The sequence below is a fragment of the Aspergillus karnatakaensis genome (assembly GCF_047715665.1).
Source record: "Aspergillus karnatakaensis strain CBS 102800 unplaced genomic scaffold BJY04scaffold_64, whole genome shotgun sequence".
NCBI lineage: Eukaryota > Fungi > Ascomycota > Eurotiomycetes > Eurotiales > Aspergillaceae > Aspergillus > Aspergillus karnatakaensis.
The window spans coordinates 39,757-61,223 of NW_027395776.1; the positions used below are offsets into that span (position 1 = coordinate 39,757).

The 21,467-nt window shown below is 50.6% G+C and overlaps 7 protein-coding genes and 1 non-coding gene across 8 annotated transcripts; 3 read left to right on the forward strand and 5 right to left on the reverse strand.

Annotated features, from left to right (window-relative positions):
* Positions 1–869: 869 nt before the first annotated feature.
* Positions 870–987, reverse strand: BJY04DRAFT_t144. Its single transcript has one exon. It is a non-coding gene; the product is annotated as a tRNA-Met (tRNA).
* A 602-nt stretch (positions 988–1,589) lies between these two features.
* BJY04DRAFT_199503 (ATP-binding protein) lies at positions 1,590–5,086 on the reverse strand. Its single transcript, XM_073712784.1, has 5 exons — positions 5,064–5,086; positions 4,941–5,015; positions 3,793–4,825; positions 1,837–3,728; positions 1,590–1,785 (listed from the first exon to the last, which is right to left on the reverse strand). The coding sequence occupies exons 3-5, from the start codon at positions 4,577–4,579 to the stop codon at positions 1,627–1,629; spliced, it is 2,838 nt and encodes a 945-aa protein (XP_073566457.1). The 5' UTR covers positions 4,580–4,825; positions 4,941–5,015; positions 5,064–5,086; the 3' UTR covers positions 1,590–1,626.
* A 2,460-nt stretch (positions 5,087–7,546) lies between these two features.
* BJY04DRAFT_222820 (uncharacterized protein) lies at positions 7,547–8,551 on the forward strand (the record flags this gene model as incomplete). Its single annotated transcript, XM_073717507.1, has 3 exons — positions 7,547–7,690; positions 7,745–8,221; positions 8,330–8,551. 3 exons carry the CDS (start codon positions 7,547–7,549, stop codon positions 8,549–8,551), a joined length of 843 nt encoding a protein of 280 aa, XP_073566458.1.
* A 626-nt stretch (positions 8,552–9,177) lies between these two features.
* Positions 9,178–12,087, reverse strand: BJY04DRAFT_199504 (uncharacterized protein). Its single transcript, XM_073712785.1, has one exon. It carries the CDS (start codon positions 12,014–12,016, stop codon positions 9,527–9,529), a length of 2,490 nt encoding a protein of 829 aa, XP_073566459.1. The 5' UTR covers positions 12,017–12,087; the 3' UTR covers positions 9,178–9,526.
* Positions 12,088–12,363: 276 nt separating this feature from the next.
* BJY04DRAFT_222822 (uncharacterized protein) lies at positions 12,364–12,678 on the forward strand (the record flags this gene model as incomplete). The annotated part of the gene is made up of 1 exon (XM_073717508.1): positions 12,364–12,678. One exon carries the CDS (start codon positions 12,364–12,366, stop codon positions 12,676–12,678), a length of 315 nt encoding a protein of 104 aa, XP_073566460.1.
* Positions 12,679–12,796: 118 nt separating this feature from the next.
* BJY04DRAFT_139784 (putative vacuolar morphogenesis protein AvaB) lies at positions 12,797–16,487 on the reverse strand. Its single transcript, XM_073708657.1, has 3 exons — positions 13,722–16,487; positions 13,562–13,670; positions 12,797–13,513 (listed from the first exon to the last, which is right to left on the reverse strand). Exons 1-3 carry the CDS (start codon positions 16,240–16,242, stop codon positions 13,027–13,029), a joined length of 3,117 nt encoding a protein of 1,038 aa, XP_073566461.1. The 5' UTR covers positions 16,243–16,487; the 3' UTR covers positions 12,797–13,026.
* Positions 16,471–19,065, reverse strand: BJY04DRAFT_199507 (bifunctional nucleoside/nucleotide kinase/histidine phosphatase family protein). The gene is made up of 4 exons (XM_073712786.1): positions 18,505–19,065; positions 18,222–18,294; positions 17,589–18,175; positions 16,471–17,540 (listed from the first exon to the last, which is right to left on the reverse strand). Exons 1-4 carry the CDS (start codon positions 18,550–18,552, stop codon positions 16,896–16,898), a joined length of 1,353 nt encoding a protein of 450 aa, XP_073566462.1. The 5' UTR covers positions 18,553–19,065; the 3' UTR covers positions 16,471–16,895.
* On the forward strand, positions 19,066–21,458 carry BJY04DRAFT_199512 (amidohydrolase). Its single transcript, XM_073712787.1, has one exon. It carries the CDS (start codon positions 19,685–19,687, stop codon positions 21,314–21,316), a length of 1,632 nt encoding a protein of 543 aa, XP_073566463.1. The 5' UTR covers positions 19,066–19,684; the 3' UTR covers positions 21,317–21,458.
* Positions 21,459–21,467: the final 9 nt, after the last annotated feature.

The window sequence follows — 21,467 nt, forward strand, 5'->3', positions numbered from 1 at the left end:
GCTTCGAAATCCGATATGCGAGCCTGCCTGTTGGCTCTTTCCTATTTGTCCGCGCCTTCGGTAGTTCGGGTGTTCGGCTCTTCTCCTGAGGGCCCAAGTTTTCATGCGGACCGGGTGCTGCTTGGATTTGATAAGGCTTGGGCTTGCTGAGCCCAGAGAGGTCGCTCTTGCCTGGTTTGGTTCCTTGTAACTCACTAGTACGTAGTTAGTACCTTAGAGTCTACTTAGGGCTCGTTGTAGAGCGGTATGATATATCTATCTTGAGCGCCCGGCACGTTGAAAAAACTTGTATGTATGAATCAGGCAAACTTACCTTTCCAAAAGTGAATACATAGACTTATCACGCTACAGGACTATAAATCAGGGCTTGGAGTTTCCGTCCCTCCCTGCCGCCGGTATACAGCGGCAGAGATGGGATGGTCAGCCATAGCATCTTCAGCACTATGGGCATAGGGCCGAGTATAAGTTCTTCCATGCTACAGTGCACTGTCCTCCATACTGGTATAATAATAGTCACAACACAAGGGTGAAGTAGAGCCGATGACCTCTTAGCGGGAAATTGCGTATACTGTAACCGGGAAGTCCAACCGAACCGCCATGGACATGAACAGCCCCGAAGGTTTACACAGAACCACAAAATTGACAATATAGAATAGTTAAAAGTTAGATTAAATAAAGCAAATACGACTGAAGGTACACCGGAGTACTACTTGAAATCTATGCTAGTCAAGCGGGAGCGCCATCTGCCCGCAAGGAGCCCACCCACCCACTCACTCATCAAGCCCTAGATCCACACCACACCCACCCACGGCCGCAACAAAAAACAACACCGACAAACCACATTCCTGGAGCAAAAAGAAGCAAGAGTATGCCTTCGCCCAGGATCGAACTGGGGACCTCAAGATATCACAGAAAATTCCATCCTGTTGAGCAGGAAAGTCATATAGAATATGAGACTCGCGTCATAACCAACTAGACCACGAAGGCGTTGCTTATGTAAGTATTTTCATGGGTCTTAAATAATGTCATGTACAATCAAGGATAAATTAGCCGAATAAGAAGTTTGAGGACGGAAATTGGGCTCGTGGTTGAGAAAGGGCGGGTTTTGGTGCGCTGGCTAGGCGCCGTCCTCAGTAGAAACGATCTCGACGGAATGGTTTCGAAATGGACGACCACCTATGATATAACGTCTAGCTTGATTACTCTGGGTCTACTGAGTAGTACGGGTAGAAAGCTTCCACTGATATCAAGAAAAAGATTAAAGGTCTTTATCATTGGCATATGTATCCTTTGATGTCGACAAACCGTTCGAGGAGCGGTTGTGCAATCTCCGAGTGGGTGATAGGAAGTGTCTGGGTTGGGCTCGATATAAAACCAAGATGAAGTAATATTGAAAGTCTAGCGGCAGATCGGTAATAAATGACATGATGGAACGAGGTTATTTTGATCGAATCCAAATCCAGAGGAGTATCAGTCGTCAGTCATTATGCGCTTCGCAGAGAATGCCCAAAGGAAAGTTTACTAACAACAGTACGATAAATGAAAGAAAAGAAACAGGTGAGAATGAAAGGACGTATTTTAGCAGAATAAACGATAGCGGAGACAGAAAAAAGAATAGAAGGAGCTTTAAGTGTAACTCCGCATAGCATCAATGTAACCGGTACCTCCGCGGAGGTCATGATCGAATGTTTCGGCAACATCAAGGACGCGCTTGATGTGCTCCATGGATAGAGGCGTCTTTTCGTTGACAGCAAGGGCTTGAGCTGTTCGAACGGAATTTTTGATCTGTGTAGTATGTTAGTGGACGGTTAAGACCACAAGGGGTGGGAAACTCACCTGACGTCCGTTGAGGTTGTGGCGTGATAACAAGTCATAATCTTTGTCGGAAAAGGTTGCCGTCTGTACGCCTTCCATCGCTTGTACCTTCTCTATGAACATCTTCCAGACGCTACGCTTGGCTTTAGTGGTGAGATCACCGTAGCGCAGTGCGACGTGGATACGGGATTGGAAGGCATCGTCAAACGTCTCTACCCGGTTGGTGGTCAAGAAGAGAATCCCCTGGAAGTACTCCAGTAAGCGAAGGAAGATGCTGACGAGTGCGTTGCGGTGAATGTCCTGGATTGTTCTCTTCTCCAAAAAGATATCCGCTTCGTCCAGGAGGAGGACCGCCCCCCAGGAATGGGCGATGTCCAATATCTTGTTCAGCTCTCCCTCCAACGTCCGTGGGTCTGTACCAAGCTCACCCGCGCTCACCATATATAAGGGGCGCTTCAGAAGCTCAGCAATACCTTCGGCAGTTAGAGTTTTACCGGTACCGGGAGGTCCATGTAGCACGGCAACGAGCCCCTTGCCTTTTCCTTGAATGACATCGTCGATATTCTGTGCAGCACAGAAAGTGTGAGATTCCACCAAAGCTTTGACAATGGACTTTTGGTTGCCCGGTAGAACAAGCGAGTCGAATGCGTCCTCGTTCCATTCGATATCACTGATTCCAGAGATGCTGAATTCGAGCCAGAGCTTCTCGCTAAAGGCAAAGCCCAGAACCACCGGGCTCGCAATGAGGAGCTCTTCTTCAGTAAAGTCTCGTTCAGATGCATCAGTCACTTCGTCCATGTCCTCTCTCTGGACCTCGTTTCCATCCTCATCCACCTCTACCGGGACAACTTGTGCCCGACCTTCCTTAGTCCGAATGACCTTGAACTTGAGCTTGGGTGCATCCGAATCACGGCGTTGCGAATGTGACTCATCTGAATCCGACCCTGACGCACAACAACACCCGCCATCGCTGTTATCTGAGTCATCCAAGAAGTCAGGATCTTTGGGGCGGACAGTACTGATTGGGTAATTTGGATTGATGCGGCGGTGGATGGCCGGGTCAATCATGACTCGTCCGTTGATGTTGACCTTGATGACGGTGCGCTTCTTCTTGAAGAATGCCATGCCCTTGTGGAAACGATAATTCATGCCCCTTAAGGCTACAAACTTTTTGCCCCGTTCGATGAGCTTCGCCTTGATCTCATCGGTTTCGCGGTGGTATTTCAACGGATAGCACCCTAAACTGGTGATTTTGCGCACCCCCTTGAAAGATTCCACCTCGGCTGCCATTGTGCCCATGCCAAACGTTTTGCCGTCGTACTCAAGATATCGGCCTTCAATGCTGTACCACTGGCCTTTCATGAACGATGACTCCTTAGTAGCATACTCTATCTTGAACGCGCGGGGTTCGTCTTGATTGCCGTAGGTCGGTGTATACGCAATCGTGTTTGGCTTGAACAGTGCCCATAACAGATCGAATGTTATGGTATTCGCCTCCAGCATAGGGTAGAGAGTCTTTTTTGTCTCCGCATAGTCCGTGTCGAGGTATTTGATGAGGACCTTCAAGTGGCTCGCCTTCAAGCCCGCGACCTTTCGCGCCTTTTTCTTCTTCTCGGTCTTTGCCTGCTGCTTAAGCTCCTTCATGTATTGCCGCGATTCCTCGAGATAGAGGAAGAGCATGTTAGGATCCACCACAGCGGTCTCCTGCACTAAGCTGACGCCTTTGACCCCATCCATAACTTTGCCCAGCGCTTCTCGAAGGTATTTGCTCTTAAGGTCGACCACAGTTTCCACATATTTATTCTCCCAGTCAAACTTGCGCCGTACAGTAAAGAGGTATTGGTCCCATTCGTTCGCGCTAGGGTCATCGACGGTTTCGGTAAGCTTGAAGTTGTGGATTGTGCTATCCCATACTATCAAAAGAACAGCGAGTGTTAGCTTTCTATATATCCAAGTTAGAGTAATGATGACACGTACATTGATCAACTCTCTTGAATGCCATCTTCGAGCCAGCTTTCTTCTTTCTCCTTTGTACGCCTTTCTGTGCATCTCCGAGAGGATCGATTAGACCCCGTCGCCCGCGCAGTCTGAGGCGCTTTCCATCAGGCTGTTTCGATTTCAGCTTGTCCTTAGCTAAAGCAAGCGACATTTCAACCACATCCGCATCATCACTGGCAAGACGTTGATCCTCAGAGGAGTCTTCCGTAGGGTTAAGTAGGCTATTCTTCTTTACCTTGAGCTTGGCAATGAGCCTCCGGAGTTGCTTTTCATCAAACGAGTCGTCTTGCTCTGTTTCCTCAACTTCAGACTCGCTATCCGATTCACCGTCGTGGCGCCTGAGTCTGTTCTTGTTCCCGCGCTTCAAAGCCTTCTTCGTCCGGGTTTTCGTCCGCTTCCGCCGGGAATGTAGCGCAACTTCTGCCTCAGATGTCTCCGACGAAGAGTCATCTTCTGATGCGGAGGCGCTAGAGCTTGTGCTCTCAGATGAGGAGCTCCCATTGGAAGAGCTGTCGTCGCTCAGTGAGGCTATCAACGAGCCCTTTCCTGCCTTCCGCGATTTTTTCTTGGTATCCCGGTTTCGGAATTTGCGATCCTGATCTTTGCTGGGGTGCTTTTTACAAGCGGAACTTTTGGGAGTATTCTCGGAAACAGAGACTGCTGGCTTTGCGTCAGCCTTGACAGCACTATTATCAGCAGCCGGATCGGCGTCGTGCTTGGTATCGGCCGTGGTGGCGGTGGTTGTGGTATTAGGAGTGTCAGCCATAGCTTCGAAGTGCTAACTAAGGCCTGGGCCGCTGGAGATGGGACCCGCTGTGGGGCTTCCGGGAGCGGAGTTGAGAAAGACGGGTTCGCGCTTGGATCTCTCTGCGCCTGAAGCTCTGGAGCAGTAGATTACTGAAGCTGGGAGCTACAAGAGAAGATCAGTATCAAGTGACGTGACGAGCGCTTTATAGACAAGAATTGGGCGACGTATAGAGCGAGAAGCGCAGTAAGTGAAAGGATAATGAAGCTTAGAAGAAAGAGTGGTGAGCAGGACGTAATGAAGAAAGAGCTCCAGAAAGAAAGAAAGAAAGACGAGAAGACAGCTGTAGAAGAAAGGAAGAGAAGATCTGGACATGACGCACCTCAAATAAGGGCACGATTCACGAGCTCGATTCGCCTTGCTTTGTTACGTGGTGCGGATTGGCTGCAGAGCTCGTCTGGCGGTGTGTTAGTTTGGGTTCTTTGGAGGAAGCTTGGGCAAGAACCTTGACTAGAAAGAGGCCTCATTACGATGAATGAAGCAAAAGAGACTGTCAAGGTGAGAGAGAGAAGAGAGGAGTCATTCGACCCATATGCCGCATACTCACGGAGCCTGGAGGTAAGCCGCTGGCTGAAAGGGCAGATGACCATGGGCATGACAGCCTTACATGTCCGATTAATGAGAGCCGCGAGCACCGAAAGTAGGTAGGGGTCAAGGAAACATCCAACAAGTGAGACAGCTGTCGCTTGATGCCTGTTCTATTGATGCTGCTAGGCTGATGCCTAAGAGCGGCTGACGGATTCTGAGATGAGTTGGTATGACTTCTGACGCTGGATACATTCTCCGTACAACTGCCGCACCTTCGCGTCTGCCAACTTTCGTTCGCTCCACGATGCATGTCTGCCCTCCCCTGTCCATTTTCAGCCAGACGATCATCAGCCTGGGTGAGGCGGTCTTACGGATGATCTTATCGGCTTCTTCTCCCGTGTCGGTTCTCGAAGCAATCAATTTCATTAGCAACAGAGACGCTCAGCTCACTTTCGCTGGGATATAATTCGACATTTATAGCCTAGGTACCCCGGAAAAAAAACTATATTATTGCAGGCTACCTCTAGGCTATTCTTTGCTTCGCCAGCACGATGATTACGGACAATATTTATGGGAATGCGAAGCAAGATCCCAGGTCATACAATGTACGAATCTCCGTCCCGGTGATTTACCTTACCTAGGATTCTCATCCCCGGCGGATTGTCGGAGTGCTAAGCCACCAGTAATCCCTCAGAAACGTTTCTTGAGAATCATCGCCGACAGCATAACGCGGAATGCCCAGTTCCAGCCACTGGCGCTTCCCTCGCTAGATGCAGCCGCTAGCCCCCAAACTTCCCGCTTGAGATGTTCAGGTCCCCAGGAACCACGGAGGTAGAAAGAAGATCAAAAGTTGCTGGGAAATGCACCGGGACTGGATTATTTGAGAGTTAGGAACCCTGTTACACGAATCGCTGATCGAGAAGCTCTAGGAAGGAATGCACCTCAAGTACGATGGGGCGGAATGGGCGAATAGCATTGTCTACCTGTTGGTCGTGCATGCAGAGTCGTCAGTGCTCGCACTTAGTGCAGGTACTTTTTCCCCATTGTCGCTCTCCGCCAATTCTTTAAATCGACCTGAGTCAGGACGGCGATCCTTTGAAGCAAACGTACGATGTCCATAACTAGCCCAAAGTACGGAATAGCAATGCTTGTGCACGATTCCCATCAATCTGAGCCAGGATTCACTCAACAATCCGGCAATATTTGACCGAGGATCCGAATAACAGTTGGTAGGCAATATTCATTGTTTAGGTTGTTACTGGGTATATGCTTGGACGGCGCTATTTTCGGGCTGCGGATTGGGCGGACAGTTGAAGGAATACATTTGCGTCGCTTCACTTTTTCTGCGTGATGCTGAGATGCACGCTGATCTGTGACTTTAAGTAAGCAAGCAAGCATTGTCCTGTCAGATTAGGGCTCCAATCACTTTTTGCATCTGTCTGCATGGTTCTAACACCAGTATAGTGTGCAGTGGGAGTACACACTCCAGAATTCCAAGCATGATGTTTATAATTCTTCAATGAATAATGCCTGGCCAAGCTGGAAATAAAACCTCTATACAGGTAACTGATCCCGAGAGCTTCGAGTTGATTGAACTTTGCGTCAAACTCCAAAGATTCTAATGGGCCACCTTGCACGGAAAAGCATGATAACGTTAGTATATTGCATCCACCTGCAAGCGCCGCGAGCTCATATCTCCCCCGTGCCCGAAGTCTCCAAGAACGACAAAGACAAACCTATTGAAAGCTCGCATCATGTGAATAATGGAGACAATGGCTGTATTGTCGAGGTTCAAGCAAGAAAGAGCATGGACCAACTTTACTGCGTGTTGTTCCAGGTCCGCCATCTGCTGTAACACCCTGGCGGTAGACAATAGGGTCTCATACACCACCCAGCCCAATGGTTCTAATGGCGCATCTATTGAAAGGTGTTGTTACTCTCATGTGAGTAATTGTAGAGTCTTTGTGAATATGGAGGACGTAGGAGGGCATAAGAAGGGGGGTTAGATAGATTTCTCAGAGCTCATGGTCTCTTACCTGAACTGGTATTTACATAGACAACATCACGATTCTTGGTAAGATGATTCAATACACACTGCCCAGGTCATCAATACAGAACTCTCAAGTCTGCTGAGCTCAAGAAATAGAAAATTATACCCCCTCTAAATCCTCTTCATGTCACCCTGAGTGAATCCTACTGTGGCCTGCTGCTCTTCCAACTCTTCTCAAATAACACAACTCCCACTCGAAACCCATTTGCTCACTTCTCTCCATCTACCTCTCCCTTCCATCTTCAGAAGTCTCAAGTACCAAGTCAAGTCCACCGGAATTTCAATCTCTCATTGCTCAATCTCGTACTCCAGTCCACATTCATCATCATCCTCGTCCCCCTCTAGCAATCATGGATATAGACATGATTATCGGCACCCCAAAGATCCAAGAGTTCACCCCTCTCAACAAACCCGAGGTATTCAAGCAAGAGGCAGAAGACGACATCGAAGACGAATCTTCTCTCTCCTCCGTCAAGTCCGAAGACATGGATGAGGTATGTTTACATTCTTACTCTCAAGCAAACTCAGTTCTAAAAACAAACAATCAGGATACTCCAACCCCCTCTGCCACTCCGGTTAAAGGCACCAAGACCACCGTAAAGAAGGAAACACCCTCCTCCTCCATCCCCCGCAAGCGTGGCCCCAAGACCACCACCGACTCCACCCCCTCTAAGAAACCCACCCCATCTAAGAAGTCCAAGAAGGACACTGCCAACTCCAAGGGCAATGTGATCGAGCCCATTGCCACCACCACCCCAGGAGGCGTGGGAGGAGGACAAGAAGCCGGACCAGCCACACCCTCAGCAACTCCCACCAAAAAAGCAACCCTCCCCCCGATCCCGACCTTGCTCGCCAACGCCGGCACGGAAGACCGCCTCATCCTCCGTCTCCGAGACGAAGGCCGTCCCTGGTCCGAAATCAACAGCACTTTCATTGCAACTACGGGCATCAAGGTTGGCCAATCGACGCTCAGGATGCGCTATACTGCCATGAAGGCGAACTTCGCGGGGATTAGTGGGGAGGATGTGTGTTTTACCCCTTCCCTCATTCTCTCACTCCCTTTGCTGCAGTTTGAATTGTTCCAGAAGTTTTGGTAGGCTCGGATTGCTAATGATGTGATACCTGATTGATAGGAAACCCGCCTCTTGCGCCTGAAGAAAGAAATCGAGGACAAATTTGAGACGGAGAAGTGGCACCGCATCGTCGATGCGATTGTCCAGGACGGCGGCGAGAAGTATCCTCCTGCCGCGCTGCAGAAAAAGTTCAGGGAGTTAAGTAAGGCACAGCTTGCTTCTGTTGCTTCTTCTGCTGCCCCGGCCTCGGGCTCGGGCCCGGGATCTGCTGGCGAGGCATGAAAGACGAGGAGTGAGGAGGAAAAAGTGGGATCTACCTCGACTTTCAGCAGCGGATTGACCTATGACTGGATCTATGATCTTTTTTTTTTTTTTTTTTTTATTATCCGGGGTTTATTTCTTTCCTTATCGTGCGCACTTCAGTCGATCATCTATTGGGTCTTCTTCAGGCCAGGAGAGTCTGCATTGCGTTGCATGTGCCAATGCAGATAGGAGGCGATCTGTTTCTATTTCGCGTTACATACGGAGCATCTGGAAAGGAGTGGGGTTGGTTCATTTCTTTTCGTTTTATTTCGTTTTTCTTTTTCTCGGTGCATTGGAAAATGGAATCTACGGCGTTGAATGTTGAATCGCAGGCCAGGAGTTCAGTTACGGTTGTTACAGGCGCCCACGCATTAAGTTGATACCCGGATAGGATTCGGAGTTGGGGATAGGATAGGAGATAGGAAATAGTACTGGCTTGCTCTCTTTAGGTCATGGAATCCTTTCACTCTGCATTTGCATATTGTCTACTAAGTTGTGGTGTCTGGTATCTCTGGGGTTGAGATTGGAGGCCAGTTCAAGTATGACAGACCTGGTTCAGGGAAGACTCCTGGTAGTTAGCTTGCTCTATACGCGTAGTCGGGAAGTGGCTAGTAAAAACTTCCATTCCCTTTCATTTCGTACCCCTATCAAGATAGGTACATGTCAATGCAGATAGAATCAAATCAACAAGATCCGTTCCCTTGAGTCAAACAGTCCATATCCAAAAACCCGCCGACCCGAAGATAAAAAAGAGATATCAAGAATATGCAAGGAAAAACCAAGCATGAAAAACAGCCAGAGCACAGCACACCTAGGTATCCACCCCATACAAAATAATAGACAACACGCCGTTCGGTTTGTACCAGACAAACAAAGACAAATATCCCAACAAATAGAAGGAAAAAGCGAGAAAAAGAAAGTAAGGAAGAGGGTATGGTATGTGGCTTGATCACATCACAACACACTCAACTCCTGCCTCTGAAGATTCAACTCTCCATCCAGCCTCCCGGCTTCCCTCTCCCTAGCCTTGGTGGAATCATCACTGCTCTTTCTCGCCACTATAGGCGGACGGATCTTCGTACCCACAAACCCACGTCTGTCTCTTCCTGTGCGACCGCGTCCGAGCCAATTGTGCTTGAGGTCTTTGCTGAGTGTTTCGATTTTTTCCTGTGGGCGGTCGTTTGTTTGAACGCTTGCGAGGACACTCACGCACTGGAGCATGCGGCCGACGGTCTCGGTAATGACCTGTGAGGTATCGGTGGTATTTGCGCGGTGAATGATAGTCGGTCGTTGGGGTGGAGAGGAGAAAGATTGGAAGATGAGTTGGTCGGGGTTCGATGAGGTGTTCGACGCAGCGCGGCTGCGGTTATAGCCTAGGGAGTCGCTGCCGGCGGTGCTGAGGAGGGTAGAGGACTGGGAGGAGTAGCTGCCGAAGCCACCGTCGAGAGATGCAGCAGTTGTAGGACGGCCGGTGTTGCTATTGCTGTTGCTGCTGCTTTTTGTTGTGACGCTCAGCGCGGAGGTGCCGAGTTTAATGCTGTCGAGGCTGAGACGGGAGAAGGTGGCTTTGAGGCTGTCGTAGCGCTTGAGGATGATCATGTCGCGGAAGGCAATGAGGACGAGATTGCGGACTTCGAGGTCGCAGCCGGGGTATTCGCCGTCTAGTGCGATGGCCCAGAATTCTTTTGCTTCGCGGGAGTTCATTACTGAGCCGCTGCCTTTGAATTCGAGGTCCAGCGGGAGAAACACGGCTTGGATGAAAGGGAGGATGGTGCCAAATACTAGCATCCAAATCTGTACTAGATGAGGCACTAGTTTTTCGTCCGGGACCCCGTTCAAAGTATGGTTCAAGGTAGCGAACCCTGCTTCGAGAAGCTCACGGAGATCGTCAACTATGGCCGTAGGCGTTCGCCGCTGCACACAGCGCTGTGTGTGGATGAGGACTAGCTTGTTGAGATCCTCAATTGCGATGCGCACATCTTCTCCGTCGAAAATCACCAACAGCTTCGCTTTCAAAAAGTCCCATGCATCTTCAGGGCTCATATTGTGAAGACCGAAACCTTGCAACGTCTCTCGCAGAGCAGCTTCCGCAAGTATGCCACCTGTGCTTCCTAACGACGAAGGCCCAGCGAGGCCCACAGAAGCAGCTCCAGCCATTGTCGAATTCGCCAGCCATTCGGGCTGTTGTTCAGCCTCTGCAAGCGCTTTCTCTTCCTTTTTCTTATCGCGCAGCGCTCGTCCACCATGTAATAGATCTAGTCCTCCCACCGACTTGCTGAATGAAGTTGTGGTGGCACTTGGCGAAGCAGGCGTAAACGAGTATAGAGATTGCGGAGCGTTCGGATCTGAAGGCCTAGAGTTACTCGACGCAGAAGACAAAGGTAGGTTGAAATGATCGTCTCTATCCTTCATTTCCTTCAACTTCAGCTTCTGCCGCGATAAGAAATGGTGGTGTCGATGCGCTTTGTCCTTGTCCTTATCTTTCTCTTTTTCCTTCTCTTTCTCAGGAACAGTAAGCTTATCAGCCGGAACCACTGTGCTCGCCGACGCATTCGACAGACTGTACATAGATGAATTATTCGACGGATAAGTGTCTGCAAGATTCGTGGTAGAAGCGCTGACGATCCGCGTCAAGCCGCTCATTTTGACGGGCGACGGAAGTCCTTTATCCTTCAAATCCTTATCGCGACTGATGCCGATGTGTTTTGGTTTCGAGAAGAGCTTCATCTTCGACTTCTCGCCCTTCTGCTTGTGCTCCTTCTCCGGATGCGCCTCGCTCGGCGGCGGTAATCGAGGAAATACATGGTTCGCTGCTGTCGTCGCGGCAGCCGGGCCTACGCCATGTCCGGTGCCCTGATGCGGCTGGCCTGACGCAGACCCGGGTCTTGTAGGTACTTGTGATGGGGGTAGCGGCGGAGGCGATATTGATCCGTCGTCGGAACCGTGCATTTGGCGTTTCGGCGGGAGATGTATTGTAGACCCATGCTGGCTCATCATAGCAGCCTGGGCCGCTATCCTTGACGCCGATAGTGTCGCTTCTGACGTTGACGCTGTCGGGAGTGATGGCTCGAAAAACCCCTGCGAATGGTGACGCGAGCGCTTGTGCAGATCCGGCGGGAGGGCTCGTCCCGAGGGTCTCCTGCTGGATGGGTCATGATGCGGCATGAAGGAGGTAGAGGGGGGTATCACGAGGCCGTTGCTGTGTCCGTTGGGAATGGCGGGTGGTGTGCGGAGGGCGGATCGAGGGGAGATATTCGCCTGGTTGGGGTTGAGGGCGAGGGTCTGGAAGGCAGATATGGCGGTCGCATTTGAGATCACCGAAGAGGCATCACTTCCAGAGGAGCCTGGACGGTCTAATTCGTCATCGAAAGAGGGACGATGCGGAGGGAGTGGTGAGCGGGAGGCGGAACGCTCTGGGGAGACGGTGACGGGGGAGCGCAGCATTTCGGATCCCGTTGTGGTTCAGGTTACCTTAGTCAAGAGGCTGTGTTGGAGTATGTAATCGGTAATCCAGGGGTGTGCTGCCGGTAAGGAGGTCGTTTTCACTCCGCAAACATCGCCATGTCTTGTAGAATTGCTAGATCAATGCAATGGCCAGGTGAAATCGAGCCAGCAGGTTAGGAGAGGCGAGAGAGTCGATCATTTAGCTCTTATTTTGTCGATCGGACGGAGGCTGTACGGCCCTGATACACTAGTTTGTCCCGCAACTACTGACTCGAAACTCTTGCCCCGCCACCAATCTCTTCCTTTACCCTCACTCTCCAAAGCTCATTACAGCACCGGCTTCAGCAATGGCGCCTCCCCCCGAATCCCAATCAAATTGCCTCCAGGCCACATACAACTCGCCGCTACTGAACCGCACTTTCGAGCATCCCATCAACGCAGCCGCACCGAACCCCTCCGAACAGAGCGTCAAGGTCAAGGTCGCATATCTCTCGGAGCTCCGAAAGCTCGTCCCGGTGTTACAAAACGACATAAACGTGTTCCTGACTGAGCAGATGGAGGAGGACAAGAAGGCTGCCGAAGCGCAAGGCCGGAAAGTCTCCGAGAAAGAAGCGAAAGAAGAAGCAAATTACGGAGAGGAGGTTGTTGAGGACGATGCTTGAGCAATCGCGACTACACGCTGGAGCGGATGGATTAAGGGGCTACTGGAAGCTGCTGCCGATTGCGAGGTGCAACAAATCGAATAAATATATTGAAACCTTGGATACTCTCGCTGCCCCGGGTATCAAGAACAGAACATCCGCCATCCACTCCAAGGCATATTTGAAAGACAATAACAAAATGCAAAAGACGCTTTCAAATGAATCATTCCCATATCACAGAAGCTTGAATCTATATACCGAACACGATACACCCACAATCACGAAGACATGCGACTGGCACAGCCTAAATGTACAACGGTATTACTGCGAATGCGTTAGCAGCCGGAAATGAAGGTCAACTTTGCGGACTTACTCAGGAAACACATTGATCACACTACCACCAATCCTCTTGTGACAGACACTGCAAACCCGCTCTTCGGTCACGGTGACATGTCTTGACCTTGAAGACTTCCCGTCCGTTCCTTCTCCGACCAGCAACTGCGCGCGCGTTTTGATATTCTGAACCTTGAGGAGGTTGGCAGTGATTCGGCTCTCGTTCAGGATCGTGTTGGCAGCGCGCATACGCCCCTTGAAGTAGAACTCCAGTTCTTTGACGGGGAGCGTTTCCGGAATTAGCTCCAATGCAGAATTGGCAGGAAGCCTAGATCCATGTTTGGCTAGGATATCAAGAGCTGGGCCATATTGCGGCTTGTATCCGTGTGGAGGCGTTAGGTATAAGGACAGCAATGTCAGGTAGATGGAGGGTTCATCGTCAGACGGAGCAAGCGCGGAGTATTCTGCGGCTGGTCCACTTGGCATCTGCGTATCTTCTGTTTTGTGGAGGTGGTTGCAGTACCTGTAGATTTTAGCATCGCTCCCCAATAATAGAAGTAAACGAACGTACTCTTCCGCTTTGTCATAATCTTCTAACTTGAACACATAAATTTCCAGAGCTTGTCTATGCTGGCCCATCTTGCTGAAAAGAATTGCTCGAGCTTCAAAGAACTCCGGATCTAACGTAGAGTTAGTATGCTGTTTACAAAGGAGGCAGCGAGTTGACTTACCATCACGACTCAGACGGCCCAAAATCTTGGAAGGGGAATATTGATCGCTCGACCTCAACATACTGATGAACTTTTCCTGCCATTCGAGGTGATTCTCCTCACTCAAAAACTCATCTTGACTGCCCTGATGCTTCTGTAGGCGATCCAGGTATAAAATAACCAGCCGTTGATGCAAATCTGGTGTCATATCATTCAGCTCTCCAATGACATGTTCTAGATACCGAACGGCCAGTTTGACATCGATCCCCTGCAGGAACTCAAGCACTTTCTCTCTGGGCAGAGTCTCCGCGTTCTCAGTGTCCGCAAGGAATATTTCCATGCCAAGTGTAGGATCTTCCCTAATAGGCCACTCTGAAAACTCAAGGATGAGGTCGATATTGTCCGGAGACAGGTGTTGAAGATAGGCAACCATCCTCTTGGGGCCATGCAACTGCGGTGCCGTTTCTTCTTCTGAATCAGCTTGCCCGAATCTGCGGAGCTGCTCTAGAGCCTGGCGGTGCATCTTCTTTCCGTATAGAAAGTCGATCAGATCGTTATGGCGACCCGTCTCTTCAAGCTTCTCCATTACCACTTCGGGATCGCAGAAGTTGGCGATCCGGAAGAGAGGGCCTGCAAGAGAAGGTGTGGCGAACATGTATACCCTAAACAGAGTTGTGTCGACGAGCCGTGCTTTCTCGCGAAGCTTTTCCCCAAAATCGTAGTCCTCGCCGTCCCTTGTCACATTTAGGAGCTTGAGCACGGGCTCAATATATTCGTCTTCTGCTCCGTGCGCGTGCGGGTCGGTCTTGAGAGAACCGTCAGGATTCAAGAATCGTTGGAATCGCCGCCGAACGTCAGCAAGGTACGATTGTAACTCCCGAACGGCGAGTTTGAGGTCTTTTCCAGTTAAAGCCTTCTCAGGGCGTGTTTCTTCCGCCGGTTTTCCACGGATGCTGCCGGAGTCGCTACCGCTTCCTTCATCTCGATTGCGAAGGAAAGACATCATAGAAGGGGTGTGAGCTAGACCCTTAATGGGAGTGGTTTCCGCTGCATTGTTCCCTTCGGCTTGGGGCTGGCCGTCTTGAGTTTTGACCTGGCTTTCCGTCGTGCTTCCCTCCAGCTCATCTGGTTCCTCGTCGACTGTCGTAAGGTCACCCGCAATAAGTCTAGGATAGAGCCGGATAACCGTCTCCGGGGGTGCAGATACCTTTGTGAACAGGTCCATTGACTCGAGGTACTTGCGTAGGGCGAATAGACCTTCTGCCTTTTCAAGCTTAATCTCTCGTATCCGTCCTTCTTTATCTTTGAGAAGTGCATCTTCAAGCATGCTGGCCAGACTGATGGCCTCATCCAGATATCCTCCCTCTACAAGAGAGTCAATCTGGCTATCATATCCTAGAGCCTCCATCCTCCATATGGTCCGGTCACTAGCAACCAGGAAGCCCTTGCCGGCGTGTGCGAGACTTATTGTCGGCTGGCCAATGTGCATCGTGTTCGCAGAAGGCAGCGAGATAGACTGGAGTAACGACAGCGTTTCGGGGTTCCGAACCTCCAACATCCCCTTCGAAGACTCATGAAGCGCCAGTAGGAATGGATACGAGTATCCAATATCGGCAGGTGCATTACTCCACGGAATTTGCCGGCGACCGAGCGAGTTGCCATCGATATCAACAAACTGCGTATTGATGTCCTTCGCCAACAGCACCTGCCCCTCGCTCAATCTCGTAGCCAACGGCTTCGGAGCAGACCCTCCTATCCCGATATAACTCATACTGGCAACACCAACACCAGCAAGACGACCAGTCTCCTGTCCCCCAAGCCCTCCAATACTCCCTGGCCCAACTAAATCAGTAACGACCTTTGTCTCAATATCCACCAACACAAAATTTGATCCTAGTCCAGCCACCAATCTCATCCCAGAAGCCCAAGTCAATGTTTTAATTCCACTGACAAGCGTCAGTTCCGCCGTATCGTTATCCAGCTCCATATCCCGCCATGACCACAGCAGTATCTTCCTCTTCACGGCGACCGCAAGCCGCGACACGATCGACGGAACGCCGGTCTCGGGATCATTAACGATATTCGACGTCACGGCAAACGAGGCCGCTCCCTTTGTCCGCGTGAGCTGTTCCTGGAGCTCATACGATTGCAAGTCGTGGATCGACACATATCCGCCCGACAGCGAAACCAGAAGCTTCGCCTCCTTGATCAACGCCAGCTGCTCAATCTTATATCTCGAAAACTTCTCCATCTCCCGTAGCAGATCTGTCTGTTTCAATTTCGTTATGCTGTTCGTGCCATTATCCTTATCCCCATTCTTTGTGGGCTGCCCACCACCCGCATCAGCGTCGGCTGGGTCATGGCCATTGGTATCCGTTGCGGTGTGTTCTTCCTGTTCGACTTCGTTGATTCGGTAGATTCGGAGACTGCCATTGTTTAGTCCGACGAGGACCCGGTCGCCGTATGCGAGGACGGATTCGATTCGCGATTTGTCTCGTGGTTTGAGCTCGACGAGAGGCCGAGCTGTGAATGCGGAGAGCATAGCTGGGCAGCGCTGTGTGATGGTCGTCGCGCCCCTGGACCTTTAGAGTGAGAAAATGGAGTCATGTCCAGCGCGTAAACGCCAGAAATTAGAAAGCGCAGCTTGAAGAGGAGCTCATGCTGGCTGTTGTTCGGGGGTTCGAGCTTCCACAGCCTCTCCCCCAACTTTCCGCCGGATCGGGCGCCAAGACTTGGATCATCCCTACACATCACAGGACTGATGCAATCATATATTGAACTTGGGAATGACCATCTCACTCTCTGATTATGTTTCATTTTGATCTCCATCTATTTACATAGCGTGACCTGAACTAAAGGACTATTTCCTGCCCACTTTTTCAAACTCCTTCTAATAACGACGGGAACATGCAATGGAGACAAATGAGGGAACGCCTTCTCTTCGTGCGATGAATAAGACTCTAAAAATATCACCGTCGAGAATGGATAAGGTCAAAACAAGCAGGGATGGGGTATGACTTTGTACCGGCTTTTCAGATCGAGACGAAGAACGGTGAAAGGCGAGTATGAAAACCTGTAGAAGCATGTATGCACCGCATAATGAAGATGCAGGACTCAGTGGAGATATCGAAAAAGCCAACAAACACCCAAAGTGTACCTAGGATCGAATGCCCGATCCAGAACAGATAATGGGCGTTAAGCTTTCACCTCAGTGGGATAGTCTTGATGCTTCGCAGACGTCCCTTTGGCGCGCCAGGTAGATACAGCCGGAATATCGGCTTTGAACCGCTGCTCCTCGGTTCCGTATGCGCGTGGGGTAAGCTTAATCAATGTGTGAAGCGGAACCTCCATCCAAGGACTTTGCTCTTGAGCCACGTTAAGGAAGTACGAGTAGATGCAGCGCAGGACGGCTTGATGAGTGACGATGATGACGTTTTCACTGCGCTCCAGCTCCATGATGATGGGTTCTAGTCGAATGACGACGTCACGGTAAGACTCGCCTCCGCGGTAGCGATAGTTATATTTGTCTTCGTCTCGGGCGGCAAAATCCTCTGGATACTCCTCGGCGATTTCCTCATATGTGAGACCATCGCAAACTCCAGAGTCAAGCTCATCAAGGGCCTTCCATTCTAGCTTTTCATAACCTGTCTCCGCGGCCAGATGGCGGGCTGTCTGTATCGTCCGTTTGAGGGTCGAAGTCCAGATCACAATTTTTGTATTGGGCGGCACCCCAGATTTTTTTAGCAGGCCGGGCAGGGCTCGAGCATAAGCCTCTCCTCGCTCGGAAATGCTCGAATCACCTCCAATTTTTCCTGTCAGGTTATATTCAGATTCTCCATGCTAGTCATGGTCAGCTAGACTTTTACCGTATTGGCGTGGAGGACATACCCGAGAAAGCCAAATTGAGCGGGGCTTGATATGGAGGTTTTGAATGTAGTAGACCAGACGACTTGATAAGTAGTCTTTGATCTGATTGATTATGACAGTGGAGCCGACATTGATGAGTTTGACGTATGTATAGTCCTTTTCATCGTCGTCAATGCCCTCATATACTTTCTCGTAGTTGCGGATCCTGTTGCGGAAATCTAAAGCCGCAATTTCAGGATCCTGCCCCTTGTAGTCTGGTGACGTGGTTTTGACTTCAAGGATGTTGTTCATAATCAGGTCTTCGTCGTCGCATATTGATTCAACGAACAGCGTCTCAATGTTAGCTTCTCGGCATGATTCATAAATCCAGCGACGTCTCTTTTTCGTTGAGTTGGTAGCGTCGAGAATGGCGACAACGCCTTTGCCGGAGTTAAACCACTGAACCATATCTTTCATTGCGGCTTCGGCAGCCGCTCGCCTCATCTTCTCTCCTTCTGAGTTATGAGGATCGAAGAAGTTGGCATTTGGTTGTGGTGTGGCGTTTCTGCGGTACGTCCCAACATTGAAGACACGAGCTGGAATGCCAACCCACGCAAGATACCGCATCGCTGGTTGGGTCAGCACGAATCTTGTCTAGAATGGGTAGCTACGTACCCTTTCCAGCTATGAGACTCTTGCCTCTGGCCGGTAGGCCAACCATGACGACACATATTTTAGAATCATCTGACTGTAGCAAGTGAGCCTTCTGGTAGGAGAAGCCGAAATTGAAGCGAAATGACTGGAGGCCGGTTGAAGTAGCAAAAGAGGGAATCCCACACTGTCTTCAATGCACCATTGGGGAATAGCCAATATGAGGATATAGAAACACAAAGGGCCAGTGAGGGGAACCCCCAATCAAGAGGCGGACGAACGATAAGCACAATAAGAGCAAACTTACGCTGGCGAAAAAGGTCTTGTGGCCGCTACCTCTAGTGGTGGAAGACATGCTGGGCAATCAAAATGGTCCTTCGGCCTTGGTCAGGCGATCCGACAGGCAGGAGGGGTGATATTGCGGAGAGGTGCTCGACGCCCTATTCCTCACTCCTTTGGCTCTCTTTCGTTCAAATCCCGGGGGAAAAGTTTCGTTATTTTTGCTTCGCCAACAAGATTCCAGACAGATTATCACACGATCAATAATAGCAGCAGACCTGGTTGGATTGCGGATATCTCTCTTAAGTCGGTGCGGTGAACGCAGACGTCATAAGCGCTGCGGGGCACAATACCCTTGCTGAGATCGAGGGGCTGGCAGTAGGAGCAACGAAGCTATATAGGGTCCAAAATGGCAGCCGAGGCGTCAAATAATCCCTTTTCACACTCAGGAGAAGCTTGAAATCGAGGCCCAAGGGGTTAATGGTCGATCGACTCATGGAAGCAGCGCCTGACCTGGGGCCACGTGATGCAATCGGGGAAGTGCGGGTCGACTCCCGAGGGAGACTTTCTCCCCTTTCCCATCGTCCGTCACTATTGAATAATCTATTATTCACTGATGAAGTCAAAGTTGTCTTCATCATAATCGGTGACAACGGTTTCAAAGCCTCAGATCTTTAGGGTTTTTATAGATTGCAATCGCGAGAACCGCGCAGCCATTAGCAGCACGACTGATCCCGACCCATCCCGAAACATCATCCCCGCCGAAAGGGTCACTATCAACCACAACCTTGGAATCGCCGAGTTGTGCAAAACAAGCAAATCTCCGACTACAGTGTATGTATGGAAGCTTCTGACGCGACTGCATGTCCGAAGGTAACAGGTCAGGGGTTGTTTCAGGGTTGTAGAGTCTGCCGTAGTATGGATATACCTGGTTACCGCGTAGGTCAGACACACCTTGTCCACCAAAAAGTCTATCTGCTCATATTCGTAGTAGATATGCTGCCGAATCATCTACCGTAGGCTGCAATTTGCCACGGGGCTCAAAAAGCAAAGGGGACGTTAGGTAGAGTCGAGAGACGGCACGCTCGATACTACCATTGCATCAGTTGACCACAGCCACATTGGTATCGGGATCCTTAAAGTTCCAGCCTCTTGCATGCATCCACCTGCTGCAACTTGACAAAGATCCTTGCTATTCTTGCATAGAAATGGCAACTGTATTCAAGAACGCTCGGGTTTACTCGCCCTCGCCTCTAGCCTCAGAAGCTGATAACTTCGTGGATTGCATGGTGATAGATGAGGGCCATATCGTCTATGTTGGCACTTTTGATAAGGCCGGTGTACCGGAAGATGCCACTGTCATCGATCTCCAACACCGTATTGTTATGCCTGGTTTCATTGACGGTCATGTTCACATCCTCCAGTATGGACTATCCCTGCGCAAAGTCGACCTCATCCAGTGCTCCTCCGTGGAGCAAATTAGAGAAACCATCAAGAACTATGCTGAAGACCATCCTTCCGTCCCTCGGATCCTATGCAAAGGCTGGCTTCAGGCAGTAATCGACAACGAACCACTAGCCATCCTCTTAGATGATATTGATCCACGCCCAATTTATATCGAGGCATCGGACCTCCATGCAATTTGGTGCAACTCTGCCGCTCTCAACGAGCTGCAAGCCAATACCACACCAGATCCATTAGGAGGGAAAATCCATCGAGATGAGCATGGTCAGGCTACAGGCCTACTAACTGAAGGCGCCGTGATGAACTTTGTCTGGCCGTTCCTCGAGCGCGTCACGCCAGCAGAGGACAAACTAGCAGCTCTAGACACAGCCATCAAGTCATACTCTGCAGCCGGCTATACAGGCGCAGTAGACATGGCCATGTCCGAAGATTCCTGGGAAATCCTCAACCTCTACCGCCGCGACCACAAATTCTCCTTCCACCTCGCCGTCCACTGGCTCATCCCCTTCTCAGACAACCAAGAAACCAACTTCCGCTATGTCGACCGAGCCATCGAACTCCGGCAGAAGCACACAGACCCAGACTTCTACATCGCAGGCATAAAGCTCATGTGCGACGGCGTCGTCGACGGCTGCACAGCAGCCCTCCACTTGCCCTACGGCGGCAACCCAGACCCCGTCGCCCCCATCTGGCCAACAGACCTAATGACAGCCGTCATTGAACGCGCAGACGCTGCAGGCCTTCAAGTAGCCATCCACGCAATCGGCGACCTAGCAGTGCACCAATCAATCGCCATCCTCTCTTCCTTAACACCACCCAAACTCAACACCCAATCACCTCGCCGCCACAGAATCGAACACCTCGAACTCACTACCCCGGAAGACGCTACCCGCCTCGGCTCCCTCGGCATTATCGCCTCCATCCAACCCGTCCACACCGACCCAGCCCACTTCAAAGCCTGGCCAACCCTCATCGGCAAAGAACGCTGCAAGCGCGCATTCGCGTACAAAGATTTCCTGTCCGGCGGCGCCAAGATCGCTATCGGGACAGATGCGCCCACAGCTGACCATCTTCCCTTCCATAATCTTTACTATGCAACGATGAGGCGGTCGATTGTGGAGCCGGAGAATCTGGAGCTCCTAAACCCAGAGTTTGGGATGGAGTTAGTGCAGGCTGTTGCGGGGGCGACGGAGGGAGCTGCGTACGCGCGGTTTGCGGAGGCGTGGACGGGGAGGTTGGATGTTGGGCTTAGTGCGGATTTTGTGGTTGTTGATGTGCCTTGGGAGAAGGAGAGGTTGCTTGAGGGGAGGGTATGGGAGACTTGGTATAGGGGGGTGAAGGTCTTTGATTATGAGGATAGCCAGGTGAGGGGATGAAGTGAGAGGGGTGGATTCCTAAGGGATGGGGGTCAGGTGTTCTTGATATTAGATTTTGTTTTTTGTATGTAAGCGTGTGAGGATACTTGGGGATGGTGGTTTGTCTGCGTTCATACAGATATATATATAGTTTAAGTCGGCGATACGTTGA

Coding starts and splice junctions, on each gene's coding strand:
- BJY04DRAFT_199503 (XM_073712784.1), bottom strand. CDS start 4,579: ATGGCTGACACTCCTAATACCACAACCACCGCCACCACGGCCGATACC. Junction 3,729..3,792: donor ATTCAAGAGAGTTGATCAAT/GTACGTGTCATC, acceptor TTCTTTTGATAG/TATGGGATAGCACAATCCAC. Junction 1,786..1,836: donor ACAACCTCAACGGACGTCAG/GTGAGTTTCCCA, acceptor CATACTACACAG/ATCAAAAATTCCGTTCGAAC.
- BJY04DRAFT_199504 (XM_073712785.1), bottom strand. CDS start 12,016: ATGCTGCGCTCCCCCGTCACCGTCTCCCCAGAGCGTTCCGCCTCCCGC.
- BJY04DRAFT_139784 (XM_073708657.1), bottom strand. CDS start 16,242: ATGCTCTCCGCATTCACAGCTCGGCCTCTCGTCGAGCTCAAACCACGA. Junction 13,671..13,721: donor GGGCCGTCTGAGTCGTGATG/GTAAGTCAACTC, acceptor ACTCTACGTTAG/ATCCGGAGTTCTTTGAAGCT. Junction 13,514..13,561: donor GATTATGACAAAGCGGAAGA/GTACGTTCGTTT, acceptor TAAAATCTACAG/GTACTGCAACCACCTCCACA.
- BJY04DRAFT_199507 (XM_073712786.1), bottom strand. CDS start 18,552: ATGTCTTCCACCACTAGAGGTAGCGGCCACAAGACCTTTTTCGCCAGC. Junction 18,176..18,221: donor GAGTCTCATAGCTGGAAAGG/GTACGTAGCTAC, acceptor TGACCCAACCAG/CGATGCGGTATCTTGCGTGG. Junction 17,541..17,588: donor GCTCAATTTGGCTTTCTCGG/GTATGTCCTCCA, acceptor GACCATGACTAG/CATGGAGAATCTGAATATAA.
- BJY04DRAFT_199512 (XM_073712787.1), top strand. CDS start 19,685: ATGGCAACTGTATTCAAGAACGCTCGGGTTTACTCGCCCTCGCCTCTA.